Source organism: Gavialis gangeticus, unplaced genomic scaffold (genome assembly GCF_001723915.1).
Source record: "Gavialis gangeticus isolate Ggan-Ray unplaced genomic scaffold, GavGan_comp1, whole genome shotgun sequence".
Lineage (NCBI taxonomy): Eukaryota > Metazoa > Chordata > Crocodylia > Gavialidae > Gavialis > Gavialis gangeticus.
The window spans coordinates 7,838,547-7,854,279 of record NW_017729007.1 but is presented as its reverse complement, the minus strand read 5'-3'; the positions used below and the strand labels follow the sequence as shown (position 1 = coordinate 7,854,279).

General features: G+C 42.6%; 1 protein-coding gene across 1 annotated transcript in view; it reads left to right on the top strand.

The window, feature by feature from the left end:
* The window catches only part of POT1 (protection of telomeres 1), a 277,216-nt gene that overhangs the window by 225,701 nt on the left and 35,782 nt on the right, over positions 1-15,733 (top strand). Inside the window, exons 15-16 of the mRNA XM_019509285.1 lie at positions 6,245-6,450; positions 13,064-13,199. Coding sequence (XP_019364830.1) covers positions 6,245-6,450; positions 13,064-13,199 — 342 coding nt within the window. The remainder of the gene's footprint in view (positions 1-6,244; positions 6,451-13,063; positions 13,200-15,733) is intronic.

Here is a 15,733-nt window from a genome sequence, read left to right as displayed (position 1 = left end):
GTCTTACAAAACATTTTACTTTCCTGTTTTCCATCTTTAAAATGTATAATGGCTAAAATATGTAATGTCTTCCTTACAGAGGAGGGTTGTGAGGATTGATTTGTTAACATGCGTTCAGGGCTGATCTTGCAAAGTAATGAGCATTCCAGTCCCAGTCTAGCAACGTACTTGAACACAAGTTTAATTTTAACTTAATTGGTGTTGAAACATTAAGTAGTCATAAACCTTTAGACCAAAAAGGTCCTTAGTCAGAGTTCTTGTACATTTCCAGGCCTTTAATTTTACTCTTTTATTGAGCACAAGGCACTTACGTGTTGAAAAAAGGATATACTGTGTTTGATTAAATCACATTTTCCCAAAAGGTATCCAGTCTTGATTTGAATATACTAATTCAGGAGGTGGAGAAACTACCACTTCCCCATCATTTTGTTCCAGTGGTTAGTTACCTTCCCCATTAAAACTATGAACTCTATGAATTTATCTGGCTTCAGCTTTCAGCCATTGTTTTTATATCTTCTTCAAAAAATAAATGAAGCCTTTCTTACCCAGTGTTTTCTCAGGGTATTTGCATAGTGTAATGAAGTCACTTCTGAATCTTCTTTGTAATAAGCTAAACAGATTCAGCATTTAAGTCAGTTACTCTAATGCATTTTTTCTTGACTATAATTAATTTTCTGGCTCCTTCTTGTACCTTCTCCTATTTCTCAATGTCTTTTCTAAAATGTGGACAAAAGGGTTATATACACTATCCCAGTGATTGTCTTACCAATGACTTGAGCAGAAATAAAATAACCTGGGTAGTCCGCAATCCTTGTTACTAATGCAGTTATTCTAATAGCCCTTTCTCCCCACAGCACCACACCAAGAACTCATATTTGAGTTACTGTCCACTCTGACCCCCTAGGTCTGTTTTTTAGTCATTACATTCCCAGGTGCGTTTTTCTATTCTGTAGTTATGGCCTGCATTACTTGTTCCTCTGAGGTAGAACTTTATTCGGCTGAATTAAACTACGTGCATTTGACTGGAATCTGATTTACCAGACAAATCCAGAACATTGTGTATGACAGCTATGTCCTCACCATTACTTGTAATTCCATTAGTCTTTCTGTCATTCACAAATGTTACTGGTAGTGACAGTAGTATAATTAAGAAGGGGAGCCCCAAGCACCAACCCTAATGCTAACTTGGGGGGGAAGCATAAGAACAGCAACCATCTCACTGCAGGCCTAGCAGCAGCAGCTGCCCATTGTACTGTTGCCATCCAGAGCATAGAACTGCCCAGTTATGCCTTTGGGTAGTGATTTTCTGTTTGCTTCCGGATCATTGATGAAAATGTTGACTAGCATTGGGCCTAGTACCAAAATGCATAGAATTCCACTAGCCATTTCCATTCTTAGATAATTTCCTACTGATGTTTACTTTTTAGATCTGTCAGGTAGCTGTTCTTAATACGTTTAACTTGTATTTATACTCATACTAAGTGAATACCTTAAAAAGTCAAATCATTTCTACACAGTTATTTTCATTAATTAAATCTGTAGTCTCTGAAGAGAGTGATTGTTTGAGAAGACTTATTTTCCATAAACCGTATGGACTGGCATTCATTATGTACCTAATTTACAAATTTTATCTTGGAACAGCTCTTCCATCTTTTGTCTTGGATTGATGTCAGCCTAACAGATGTATACTTATCTACATCTCGTATCCCTCTTTGAATATTGGCTCTTTTGCACTCTTTTAGTTTTCTGAAATTTCTCCAATATTCATAGATCTATTAAATATGAGCATCACTGGACCAAATTTCAGCCACATTCTGTTTCTTTAAGTACTCTTGGGTATAAGTTATTTAGATCTGCTGCTTTTTAAATATTTGTCTGTACCAGATGGTGTTTAATGTTCTTCTTGGTTACAAATGGATTGGAAAGCACTTTATTACCTCATATGATAAAACACATTATCTTGTTTACTTCCAAAAACAAAATAGAAATGTTTATTGAATATTTTACTGTCTTTTTTTGTATCATTATTAACAATATTACCTCCTCTAGGGGTTTTTTTTGTTTATAATACATTTCGAAAAGTGCTTTCTTATTCAGGACCATACCATTTTTTTTATCATTCTCCTGGACATACCTAAGGCCCCTGGCACACGTTCATTTCATGGTGTAATGGGATCTGATCCTCAGCCCCAACAAACATGCATCCTACCACGCTTTGTATGTGTGGCAGAACCTGTAGTTTTGCAGGTTGTGCCATTACTACTTGTACAGGGAAAGCCTGGGATCATGCTCCTGGGCAACTTCTGTACTGGCAAGTTGAAACCTGGGTGTCCAAAGCCCAGCATGGACCAAGGTGGCCCGGAAGCTGAGACCAGCCATCAGCTGATGTTTCATCTCAGCCCCAATATTACGCTGGACCCAATGCAAGACTCCAGAGGGGTCCCAAAGTTGGGACCAACAATCACTGATTGTTGGTCTCAACCCCAGGACTGCATCTCAGCCAGTTTAAGACTGTGGAGGGCTCGGTTGCACATGAGGTTTTTTTAAAGGTCCTGGTGCACAGAGACTCTAAGATTGGGGAGCTTCTCCCCAATTCCAGTGACCCCATGGCCAGGATATGTCAAAAGACGTGTTCTGCAGCTTCCTGGCACCTGCGGGGCAAGGCAGTCACCCTGCTGGGTCTCAGGGAGCTCTGCAGCTTGCTCCTCCACTCCCAGAGAAACTGCAGGGCAAAGCAAGAACCATGCTGGGGAGCATCACTGTTCCCCATAACCGCCAGCCGAGCTAATGAGTTCCCCTCAACTTGACACCCCACATACAGCACAGAAGGGCTGCACAGATGTCAGCCTGCTGACACGCAGGGAGCTGTCAACCAGGGCTGCCCTACTACACATTCAATCAAGATGCGATGGAAACTGGCCATAAAATATTTCACATGTTGTAGAAATGCCATCAATTGCCTGGATGTGTGGCCAGATTACTCTTTATGGCATGGATAAACAGGTTAATCACATCTTAAGTCTAACATCTGCCAAAAGCCTTAGAGTCATACCCAAAGACTACCAACTTCTGTTACATACGTGGAATTTCCCAGGAAGTAGATATGCTCATTCTTGACTAACTCTATTCATAAGAATATGCAAGAAGTTGTGTCTACAACTTTGCTAATGACTGAAAATGTATTTTAAATACATATAGCAAATGAACAAATCAGTAAATAGGTTATAAATGTCTATTCTGCTCTTCCATTGGCATTAATTCAGTATTCCATTAATACTGAATGCTGTAGTGTCCATCAAAATCTGCTCTGGACGTAGAGATTTTTCAGCTGATTTACCTGCGAGTCAGACCGGCCTTCAGTAAGTGCTTTATGAGATATTCTAACCTAAGTTATTTTACAATGTTTCCAGTCACAGTTTCTATACTACTAAAGTGAACAAAGCTTTCCACGCAACAGAGGTTGTTTTTGCTGTTAAAATTCTATAAGCAAACCACTAGTTCCTTTACATGTAAGTAGTTACATTATGGATTAGTTGTGATATCCTACAAGGCCCTCTGAAGTACTGAGTTAGGAATGCCAAGCTGGTTTCATTCTGGCACAAATGGAAATGGAATGTATGCGAGACAAAGTGCAAGTTTTAGGTATAATCTTTCAAGGGAAGCAAGCATCAAGCTTCTGCTCTTGCTGTTTTATTTTTGATAGAGTGCAAGGTAAAATAGTTTGGTGCATAAACATAATCTGCAATTTCAAGCATTTAAGTGCAGTCTTTTTTTACAGTAAAATACTAATGCATTTGCATGGCCTTTGCTGGCACTGGATTTATGACCCAGTTACCTTGTTCCATGAACCCAAACCCTCAGACCAACCACAACCTCTCTGTTCAATAATAGGTGAATTTTATTGATACACAGTGATAGTAGATGAGACGAATGCAAACTATTTTATATCTACCATCCTAGAGCTGTAACAGAGGGAAGATTCATCTGGCCAGTATACAAGCTTGAGTGTCAGATGTCAGTAGCCTGGAGGTCAAAGGCCAAGGCCCCTCCCTCTCCCCTCCCCAGTGGGGTGGGTGAGATGGGCTGGTGGTGATCTGTCCATGGTAGCCTCAGGTTCCCCTCTCAGGGATCCTTTGCTGCCCTGAAATTCTTCCTCTTCCTCCTCTGATGACTCTCTATTCCTGGGCATCATAGTTTGGTTTTCCTGTGGTTGCCATACTATCCTGTCAGCATATTTCTTTGTTTCACAAATCCATCACATGCACACACATCTTAATTTGGGCACTTACCATTCTCCATCCACCAAAGCCGGAAGTCCCAAGGGCTCTGGAGTTTGGCACTGTGAGCTGGTGCTAATGCTGCAGAGTCCCTTATCTCTGTTTGGGTACACTATTCATGTTATGGAACAGTGTGGTACATGTCTTCAGTTTCCCAGCCTGTGTGTCTATTGACTTCAGACACAGCAGGCCTTGAAGGAAACACAGTAGGCCTTTGTCACTGTGGCAGGGCACTGTTGGTGCCTGCCACTTTAAGGGCTGAGCCAGACAGCCAGCAGGTGCTTGATTGCAGCAGCCATTTTGAGACACTGACTGCCTGAATAAACAGAGCAGTTGGCTGCTGGCAGGCCAGGCAGAAATGTTGCCTGGCTGAAATGCTGTATGATGCATCTTGGAGGTAAGGGCAAGAGCTTATAGGGATGATTTGGAGGCTTCTGGTCCTGGGCATGACCTAAAAAGGCACCTTTCCAGGGAAGGATGACCTGGTGTGGCTCCTGGTGGTGCAGGAGTCCCCAGGAAATGCCAGGCCAGTTGCCTCCCTGGTGAAAGGCAAGGAGGGGGCACCTTAACCCCAGCCCCCATCTTCGGGTAGGCTTTGGAGGCAGTAGTGGGGCCAAGTACAGCTGTGGCCACCTGAGCCCATGAGGGGGGTGTAAGACCCTGGGCAGCGAGAGCAGTGGGGCCAGGCACGGCAAGCAGAGTGCCACCTGAGACCAGCAGGGATGGGAGGCTCCACACGGAGACCCCAGAGGGGGTAGTATTGAAAGCCTTGGGAGGCTCCGCACAGAGTAGGGCTGAAATTCAAGTAGGCCTGAAGGGCTGTGCATATGAGGGGGCTGAGTAGAGCTGAAGTTGGAATAGGTGTGAAAGATAGCCCAAGGGGTGCACTGAGTAGGGCCAAATAAGTAAGCTTGAAGGACAGCGCAAAGGCCAGCCCTGTGCCCGGTGAGGGGTTTGGGGCAGAATTAGCCAAGAGTTTGGCATAAGGCCGGACCACATAGAGTAGGGGAACTCGTGGGAACTGAAGGTCCTGCATAGCGAAGCCAGTATGGAAGCAGCGAAGCCTGATTGCCCAAGGGGGAACAGGGGAGTGGAGTGTGGCCTGTTAACAGGCAGTAAGCCAGAGGCGCAGGTGAGAGAGGGGCAGAGTGGAAGAGGCCTTCTGTGAGAAGGGAGGTGGTGTGAATGTGTGTGTGTGTGTGGAGCCCAACTTTGGACTTGGTTTGCTCCAGTCTCAGACTGAGAGTAATAGTAATCTGGATGCCATCTTCAAGGCATGGGTGGCGGTGTAGGGACGGTTTGGAGCTGCAGATGCCACCCCCTGATATCGGGGCATATAATAGATAGTCTCCCACATTTACCAGTTGCTTGTAGGAACAGCAAAGTTGTGGCAGGTGAGACCGGATGGATTACACCATAACGACAGGTGGGCAGGCTGACATGAGACCCAGCCTCAGGAAAGTGCCCCTGTCACAGTCACGAACAGGCGTTTTGAAACCATTTAACACTTGCCATTCCCCTGGACCATTGTTCTAATGCATTTCTATTTTACATACAAGCCAATTGCCAAAACCAAACCTCTAAATACCATTTTATAGCTGTCAGCCTTCTTAAAGCTTGATAGAAAACCTAGAGATGTCAGAAGGAGTCCTTGTTATTTACATGAGCCTGGATGAAAGCATTAGGCCTTAGCCTGCTAAAAATGCAAGATCAGGCACTTTAACACAGGACTGAATTGTACATAAAGTGCCTAATACTCCACGCATGCCTGTGTAACATCAAACCCTGAAATTGCTGTAGCATGTCATCAGATTAGGTTTAGTCAAATAACAACATGCACGAAAGTGCATTTTCAGGTATCACATGTACTTTTATTATAATTCATTATTTTTGAAGAACTGCATACCATACTTTATTAGACACAGGAGCTGCTATTATTTAATTATTCCTTCTTCAAATGGTTTTAGGCAAGAAGTTCCAGATGGAGATGACTTTGACTTTATTTTACAAGACTCTGCAGCTACACTTCCAAATCCAGAATTGCACAATAAGCTGTGGTACGATTCTGCTGTGTGGAATACAGAACATCCAAAACAAAGAACAATAGCTGTTCATTTTGTGAAGCACAATGAAATGGTTCAAGAGCCAGGAAATTGTTTGATAATGGTAGAAGGTAAGATCATTTAATTACAGTTGTATCCTCTTTGGATACCATACCCCACCCCATGTTATTTGTGTAGTGCTCTGTCTCAATTAATCCCTGCTGCTACCTGCACAGAGCCCTATCACCCTTGTCATTGTGTGGCAGGGGTGAAGTTGCCGCCTTCAGTGACAGGTTGATCTGGGGTATGCCAGCCCTGCCACTGCCATTTGCACTGGCAAGGGTGAAGGGACTTCCTGCAGGCAGTGGCAGGAGAGAGTAGGGAACACAGCCTCTCTTGCCACTTTCAGGGAGTCCCTTTGCCCTTGCCACTTGATTGAGGCTGTTCTTGAGTAGCCACAGGCACTTCCCCAAGTGTCAGGACCTTCAGGTGCATGAGCAACCCAACATTAGGCAGCCTCTTGCCATTGCCAGGCTGCTCAGGAGCCCTCAGCTTTAAAGGGTATGCACTGTGCAGGCAGTTTGGAAGGTTTTTAAAGTTTTTGGCATTCAAACTGTCTGGAATTGGAGATAGCAGCTTTTGCTGACCGGGCAGTCCCCACCTTAGCAGCTCTCACCACTGGGTGGCGACAGGGATAGTGCAGCCCCCAAACATCTCTGGCAACTTGCAATTCTTCACGCTGTCAGGTCACCAATGACTTCCCTTCCCACTGGAAGATGAGGAGATAGAGCAGAGCATTGTGTTATTATGGAGAGTAGAAGACCTGGCTAGACATTAAGTTTGTCCCAGCATGACAGAATCGGCAGCTTTTGTTATGGATCCACTGGTATTCTGGCGGCTCGGTCATTTTTTTTGCCTTGGGAAAATTTTCATATATTCCCCAAAAAATGTAACTTCTGGAGGGAGCCACAGTGTCCCTTCCCACTAGGTGTTCAGGACTTAAGTATCTCTCCAAATTAAAAACAAACATTCTAGAATGAGAATTAAAAACTATGGACAGACTGATTAATGATACATTCCTTTGGAACTCTTAGTTTTAGCTAGCTGACTGGTTCACCTATGTGATTACACAAAATGCTAAGAGTGGGTTACAATTTCTGTAATCCAGAAAGGATCTAGATACTTTTGTATATTCTCATGTCAAACCAAAAAGCTTATAATGAATGTGCCGTTTCCTAGACAAGCTCATAGATAGGTTTAGTTCTGATTTTTATCTTTCAAAAGATCTTCAGTACATACTAAATAAGTAGAAGGTTTGGCGTACTTCTGAGAATGCAAGCCTACTTTTAGCATTGTCAGCCTCTGGATGTCAGTGTTGTTTCACATAAATATAGTTCAGGAAATATTCATTTTTAACAGAATGCTTTTTAGAGAGAAAAATAGCCATCTAACTTTAAACAAAGCAATTTAAAGAAGAATATGAATATGTTGCATATCCTCATTTTCTGAATTTCAAGCAGGATCACATTGTCCTAGTGCCTTTGTGTGAAAAAGCAAGGGTTAGTTAAGCAATCATGAGGGTTAATAGCAAAGCTCCTTCCATTTTCCTCTCTGCTTATTATTTGACTCATTTTAATTGCAGCCTTTGTAGCACGTTCCAAATGCATTTTTATTACCTATTAATATAACTTTCTTCCCTGTAACAGGACCCCCTTCCCATTTTTGCAACTGCATTTTTTTCCTAAAACCAAACCTCATCATTTTTGCTACAGATGCTTTGCATAGATACCAAAGCTTCTGCAGCTGGATATGACACCATATTGAGTACATCAGTTGGAATGAAGGACAGAATTGTAAATTTATTCCCGTATTACTAAACAGACGTTCCAGTGGGCTTCTTCTAGCCTATTTATTTCTCTTCCACAGTCCTGGGATTTTTCTACAATTTATTGGGTTTTGTTTGTTTGTTTGTTTTACTTCCATATTGTTTGTTGGTACAAGTTCCAAAAGGCATTTTTCCCAGCCTCCTGAGCATCCTCCCTGACCGTCTCCACATGTGCACTGCCTAAAGAGGTAAAACACAACATGGCAACTCCATCTAACTAAGGAGATCTATATATTACTTTATTTTTTTTAAGCATAAGTAGGTTACTTTAGTATAGTACAAGACCCTCTCCTCTCCATAAACCAGATACTGAACCATGCTGCTGGCATAGAAGTTGTTTGGCCTTGACTGGACAGCTGAGATGAAATATGGGCACAAGAAAGAGGTTTTTCTGTTAGCGTTTTTTTTAATTTCCTTGAACATAAGTTAGTTCTAATTTGGGATAAAGGTTAAAACTAAGATGTCATCACATTAGTGACGAACGTATTAATATGTACCATTCATCATTGGCTTCAGTATTCATACAGTATACTCGCTATAATTAATTTCAGTGACATTTATTGTTTAATCTTATAGACTTCAATGTTGATTTATAAGTAAACTGAAAACACTGTCTAAATGAAACTTTATCTTATGAATTATCTTAAATTATCCCAGTGGTTCCATTGGTAAAGCTGCATGTGTTTTATACTTATTTAAATTCTTTGAATGGTTGTAACATTTCAAGTATGGCTTGAGAGGTGCCGGATTGAGGCTTGGTGGACGTGTGCTCTGTTCTCGGTTCTTTAACTAACCTGTGTGCTTTTCGGCTAAGCTATTGGACATCTCTGTACTACTTTCTCCTCCCAACCTTTTGTCTGCTTAGACTGAAAATGTAAATGAAAAGAAATGGTCTCTTGTTCAATTTGCACATCACCTAGCACATGGAAACATTGGGTGTGTTGACTTTTCTAATCATTACCACAAATAGTAAACTACAAATCTAAAATGTGCATGAATCAGAGAGCACCTTATAATGCTTTTTATGATCATACATTTTATTAAAATTTAACATTAAACAGCACACTCATTTTTGTAGAAAACAACTACATTGCAAAAAGTATTGCTATGTTTCTTCCCTGTTATCTGTTCATGAGTTAAGGAGATAGGCAGATAAGATTATTTGGGCAAAAGTGATATCTTTTATTACACCAACTGAATAGTTGGAAAAATTGTTCTTTGCAAGCTTTCAAACACAGGCGCCCTTCTTCAGACATAGGGAGAATCTGCTGGTGTTTGTCTACTCTCTATGGTCAAATAGAAGCTTAAGCTAATATGCAAAATACAGGTTTATGAAAATGCAGATGTGTGGCAGGGAAGATCAGAGGAGGTAGGAGTTAATGAATGAGAGACAGGCAGGTGGAGTGGGAAAAACAAAAGAGAATGTGGACCAGTGATAAAATGTAGAGAAGTTACCTGGAGTTATCAGATGGCAGGTAGTTTATAATGTGTCATAAATTCAATGTCTGTATGTAGGCCATGATTTTTTGTATCCAGTAGATTTATGAAGTGAAGTTCGTAGGCTCATCTGCAAAAGGTATTTTGTAAATTCCCTTTGGGGATTAGAACTGAGAGATCGGAGAGAGTGGTTGTCTTGTGAGAAATGTGCACCCACAGTAATTGGGTACTTTTGTCTTTGATAGATTTTCAGTGTGCATTCGTTTTGGTACTCAGTTGTTTGGTTTCTCCTACATAGTTTCCATGACAACATTCACTGCACTGGGTGAGATCTATTACATTTCTGGAGATCCAGACATAAGATCCAGGAATGGTGATGGTGGTGATGGTTCTGTTGTGGGAGTAGTAGAAATGTGTTGGCAGGTTTTACTTTTCTTGTGTTGGCATGATCTGGATACATTTGGTGTGCTTGGGGCCATAGGAAGTTTGCTTCTGGTGATAAGGTTCAATGCCTGTTTAAAAGCTAGGATGGGTGGTTCTGGAAAAATCTCTTTTAAGAATTGGGTCGTCTTCTGGTCTGGGTTGCAGTTGTTTCAAGATTTAAGAAGCAGGTATTTAGTGACTTGTTTTGGCCAAAGGTGTTGGTTATTAGGTGTGTATTTAAAGCAGCAATTACAGAGCGATTATAGTAAATATAGAGAGAAATTTATCAAACTGGTCCTGCATAATTGCAGAAAAATCCCAGCTTTTCCAATAACATAAGACATTAATTTCCAGTAAAGTCTTATAAAATCCCATGAAAGCAGTATTTAAAATTGCATCCTACTTATTACACTGTTTCATTTTTCTCCTTGCTTCAGTTCTGATGCTTTTAGCCAGCACTTTCCTTCAAATTGCTACCTAATTTTTTTGCCATTGAAGAACTACAGTGGCAAGTTGCTTCCATGTGAAAAAAAAAAATCATTTTAGTGGTCACAGCAGTTTCACTGTAGCTACATTCCATAGTAGTTATGTGGCTGCATGCTGCTCTTGCAGCTTTCCAGAAAATAAGCCCTGCCTAGCTGCTCTTGCTTGCATGCTCCAAACAGAGAACTGAGACAAGTGATGAGGACACTTCCAGGGCACTAACTGCCACTGCTCTCCAGCACACTACAGACAGATCTCCAGTGTAGCAGCATTGGATTACCCCAAAGCATTAGTGTCAAACATATGGTCTGCAGGCCAGATCCAGCCCACATATCTAGATTATCCAGTTTATGGCCTTGACAGGGGACCTTCCCCTGGGGGTAGTCAAGCACCTGGGTGAGACGTATGGTGCTGAAGTACCCCAGCACTACCATCAGAAGAAGCCTAGGCTCACAAGTGCTTGGCTGCCACCAGGGGAAGGTCCCTGACCAAGGCTGCAGGTCTGTCCTGGGTGCTTAGTTGCAGCCATGGGAACAAGCCATGGTGCTTAGCTACTTCCCACAGTGCTGGAGTTCCAGTGCTGTAGCTCTCACCTAGACATTTTGTTCCTGCTGCAGGAAGAAGCCATAGTGCTACTGGGGCTCCAACGCTGTGGCTTTTCCTGGCTTGGGGGCCAAGCACCCAGGTGAAAGCAGTAATTCTGGAGCCCCAGCAGCACCATGGCCCCAGCACCATGGGTCTCACTTGTTCTGATGGTAGCAGCCAAGCCCGTGGGAAGCTGGGCCTTTTAGTGATGGGTTATAGATGGCTTTAGCAGATGTCACATGCACTGAATCCAACATGGGAGGATCCACATGCATAGTCTAGCATGTGGGGCCAGCCACACACCATTCATAGAAATCATAGAATCATAGAAAATGAGGGTTGGAAGGGACCTCAGGAGATCATCTAGTCCAACTCCCTCCCCAAAGTAGGACCATCCCCAACAAAATCATCCTAGCCAAAGCTTTGTCTAGCCAGGTCATCCAGCCCATGGACTGGTCATGCACCATTCATCTTATCCCTCCCAGAAGCAGATGAGATTGACACCTGAAGCAACCTCACTGCTTGTATTGTGATTTTGGGGAAGCAAGTGGTTAGGGCTTAGGTTTTGGCAATGGTCTTGAGAGCAGCACAGGGCAACTGCAGGCATTTCCCAAGAGTTAAATTATTCTAAGCTATGCTAATTTGTTAATTGTCATTTACTACCATAAAATATTTTTTAAATGTGTCATGGCAAATTGCACATTTAATTTTGCCTCTATTGAATATGTGGTTGTTTAAACATCTGATTTCCGCATGCAGTAACACGTTGCATTTGCAGCTTTATATAGCTATTCACATTTTTGTACAATCAATATGTACAGTCAGTTATTCCTAGACCATAATGACTACATCATAATTTCAACGGTACAGTCAATTTAGGAGTCCTTTTTAACATTGGATCATGGTCAGTTATTTGTTACAGGTCCTGAAACTGATATCCATCAGTCCAAGGGAGTTGAATTATTTAATTAGCATTATGTGTATACAGTTAATAGTGATTCTTAAAGGGTGTGCTGTGGTACAATAGCGTGCAGCAAAAGCAACAGAAATACTGTGAGATCCCCCTGTGTGAGGAGGTAAATGCTCTTCTCTTACGTCCAGCACCCTGTGTCAGACCCAACTACTCCATCAGTGCCTATGACTTCCTCTGGGGACTGCCACCACTGCTGCTGCCTTCCCTTCCCTCAGGCAGCCACTATGCTGCCACCTTCCAACTACCCATACTCCCAGCAGTATGCTCTTATGCAAGTGGGTGGACAGGCTCACAGATGGAGCTGTGATTTGCAGCCTGGCTTATAACCTCCAATCTTCTCACCCTCCCGAGGCTAGCAAGAGGGGCCACAGAGGTGGTCACCAGCATGTGAGACCCTGAAGGAGCCTTGTTCTCTGAGGTACAGTCTGAGAGTCAAGAGGGGGCAGGCAGTGGAAAGAGCAAGGCATAGCAGAGTGAGGTCCTGCCCCTGCTGCTCTTAAGTGGCAAGGACTAGATCAGTGATTCTCATTTCTTTTTAGCCTCAAAGCCCCCTTCATATCTTATCTGAATTTACATCTTTTAGATCTAAACTTAGCAATTTTCAGCAAGGGTGCTGCAAAATTCAGAAAAGTTATGGGGGGGAGTGCCTTGAGACTAAAAGGTTGAAACTACTAGTATAAATACTAATCATTTGCTTAAAGAAAGATGTTGTGGTGTCATTTTTTTAACAGTTCAATTTCAGTACTAGTACAATTCTCTGTCAGGAGAATGGAATATGTTAGTTGTTTTACGGAAAAGAATGCATGCATACATATTTTACACACTCTCACTCTCTCTCTCTCTCTCAAGTGTAAGAATGAAGTACGTTGCTATTTTTAATCCAGAAAATAATGTGCCCCAGGTATCAAGATTTTGGGGAACTCTGAGTTGATAAATTGTTGTTTGTTTATTGTTAAAGGAGGGACACAAAAAGAAATTCTGAAACTTACAAGAAGATTTAAAGGTGTTATTCCTGTGAGATCCATGCAAGAAGATCTTGAACTCCTAGACCTTTCTGCTCCATTCCTTTTGCAAGGGAAGATACGGCATTATGGGTAGGTTAAATATTGTGCCCATATTTTATAAGTTACATCAAATGAATTTATAGAAAGTTAATTCAACCTTTCACACCCATTTTGGATATATCTTTTAAAAGTTCTTTGGGGAAGAAACTGTTGTCTTTTAACAGTTATAAAAAGGAATACAATTTGGCAGAAGGAAACAGTGATCTGTAGCCTGAATCTGGTACTTGTTACCATAAATATAGTTGAGGGCCAAGTAACTCCTATTATGTTTTTTTACTCTAAAGAGATGCTAAATTTTTTAAATCTGTCCATGTAGTATTTTTTTACAGTTCCCTGAAACTATTTGATTTTTGTTTCTATTACCAGTTAATTAAAATGCTTCATTTCCATATTCATAGGGCAATTTCAGGAGCTGCCTTTGTATTTAGTTGACAATAAGGACATTAACAAATTGATGATATGAATAAAGCAGTTATTTGAATTTACAGTATGTTTTCTTTGCTTTAAAAAAATGAAAGCATGATGACCTAAAAGGTGTCTACATATACATTTCTTAAAAACATAGAAATTAGCAGTACTTTCAAATTCCTGATAAGTCCATATCCTCATACAGGCTAGGGGCAGAAGTTACACATAAACCAATTTAAGTGATTGGAAACTGGTTTAAACCTATAACAGAACAGGAGTTCAATGCATATATACGGCTTTAAAAATGGCCAAAACTGGTTTAAAATAAACCTGGTTGGATGTAATATCGGACTTAAACTGGTTTAACCTAAATCAGTTATAGAACTTCTGTCCCTGATCCCATCCTGGTTCAAGTTAACTCACAGTCCCCCAACATTCCAGGATTCTTCGTAGCCATGGGCTATGCTGTCTGCTCCAGTGGAGTAGGGACTACCTTGCCCCTCTGCTCCTTAGTCTGCTTCCTGCCTGCATCTCTCATCCCATAGGGATGTGGGGGGGGGGGGGCAAGGACAAGGGAACAGACCCCCAGATCCTTGTAGCCAAGTTCTACACAGCAAGTAGGGGAAGGAAAAACTCCTGTGGTGGGGACTTTTTCACCCTCAGCAGCCCTCCCCTCTCTCCCTTCCCAGCTATTGATTGCTTTGGCTGCTGTCACAAGAGGGAGGAGGAAGTCATCCTCCTGGCTGTGTGTCTACCCATGCAGCCCAGCATAGGGGCACCAGGGAGCCCCTTCCTTGGAGGGATCCCCCCTACCTCAGCCCAGGGTCACCCAACCTGGGAAGTCCCAGGAAACTGAGGAGAATCCCTCCCGTCCCAAACCCCAGAGCTGCTTGCCTTAGCCCATGCAAGTCTCAGGCAACCTCAGGAAGCAGAGGGAAATTCTCCTGCTCCTCTGCAGTTGGTTTTGCCTCAGCTGCTGCGAGTCCAGGAGGACTTCTTCTCCCTCCCTCCTGTGGCAGTGCCTGAAGCATTCACTAGCTGGAAAGGAGAAGAGGGGGGATACTCCTCAGCTCCCCAGGGCTGCCTGGGCTGGGGAACACAGGCTGGGGGAAACCTGAAGGGGAGTCTTCCTCAAGGTGGGCCAGCACCTGGACAGGGTACTCCTTAACCCTCTGTTAGAGAACAACAGGGGGCTGGAGATACTTGGCTGGGCTGGCAATGGCCAGCAGGTTGGGAGACGTGCACTAGCATCTCCTGTCTGCTGGCGTAGGTCAGTGCCAGCCTCCCCTGCCTTCTCCAGTTGAAAACTGAACAACAGTTCAGTTGGTTATCGGTTCAACCTGTGCAGCCTAGAGGAAGATGCCTAGATTGAATAGATTCTGCCTTGGGCTGATGACAGTAAGACCTAGTCAGGCCTGAATGAGAAGGAACAATACAATGTTGCATTTGGCCTGATGGCCCCTTGCCCCTTTGTTTGTCTATTACAAGGTTATAGAAATGTCCCTTTCAGAGGAGTTAAATATAGTGTACAGACCACCCCTTGTACATTATGGTTTCCCTTCCTTCTCTCCTAGGGCAGATACCAGTTCAAAAGCTTGTCAGTCTCTCAGCCAGTATCCTTTATAGGCACAGTTTTCCAACCTAGAAAGTAGAGCACATTTAGGAACTGCAAGGTGTTTTGATGCCTCATTCCATATTCTACTACAGATGCCTATCAAGCCACAATAAGTGAAAGCCTTGTAGAATATCACATATATACTTTACACAAAAGGCCAAGTTCAAGTTAAGATGGGATTGATTCTAGAATTACCTGTGCATTTAAATTTGTGACCATCTTAGTCATGCTTTTAACAGTATATTACCTGATCTGAATAGATTTTTTTTTAATATTCCTATATGTGGCAGAAAGCCACCTTGGTTTCTCCCCAGAATTTCTGCCCTCTGACAATGTGATTAAAATCTCTGAGCTGTGACCATTTGATTAGGATGGGCCCAGCAGAGGAGACACACCTCAGCCTATCTTTTTAGGTAACTTGAGCTGGCTGCATTCCTGAGGGAGGGGGGAAACCTCCTCCCTCTGCCTACGTGACTCTCATCAGCTACCTGGGTGAGGGGTTTCTACCTGGTGGGCTGGAATCTGCCCGGCAACTGATGAT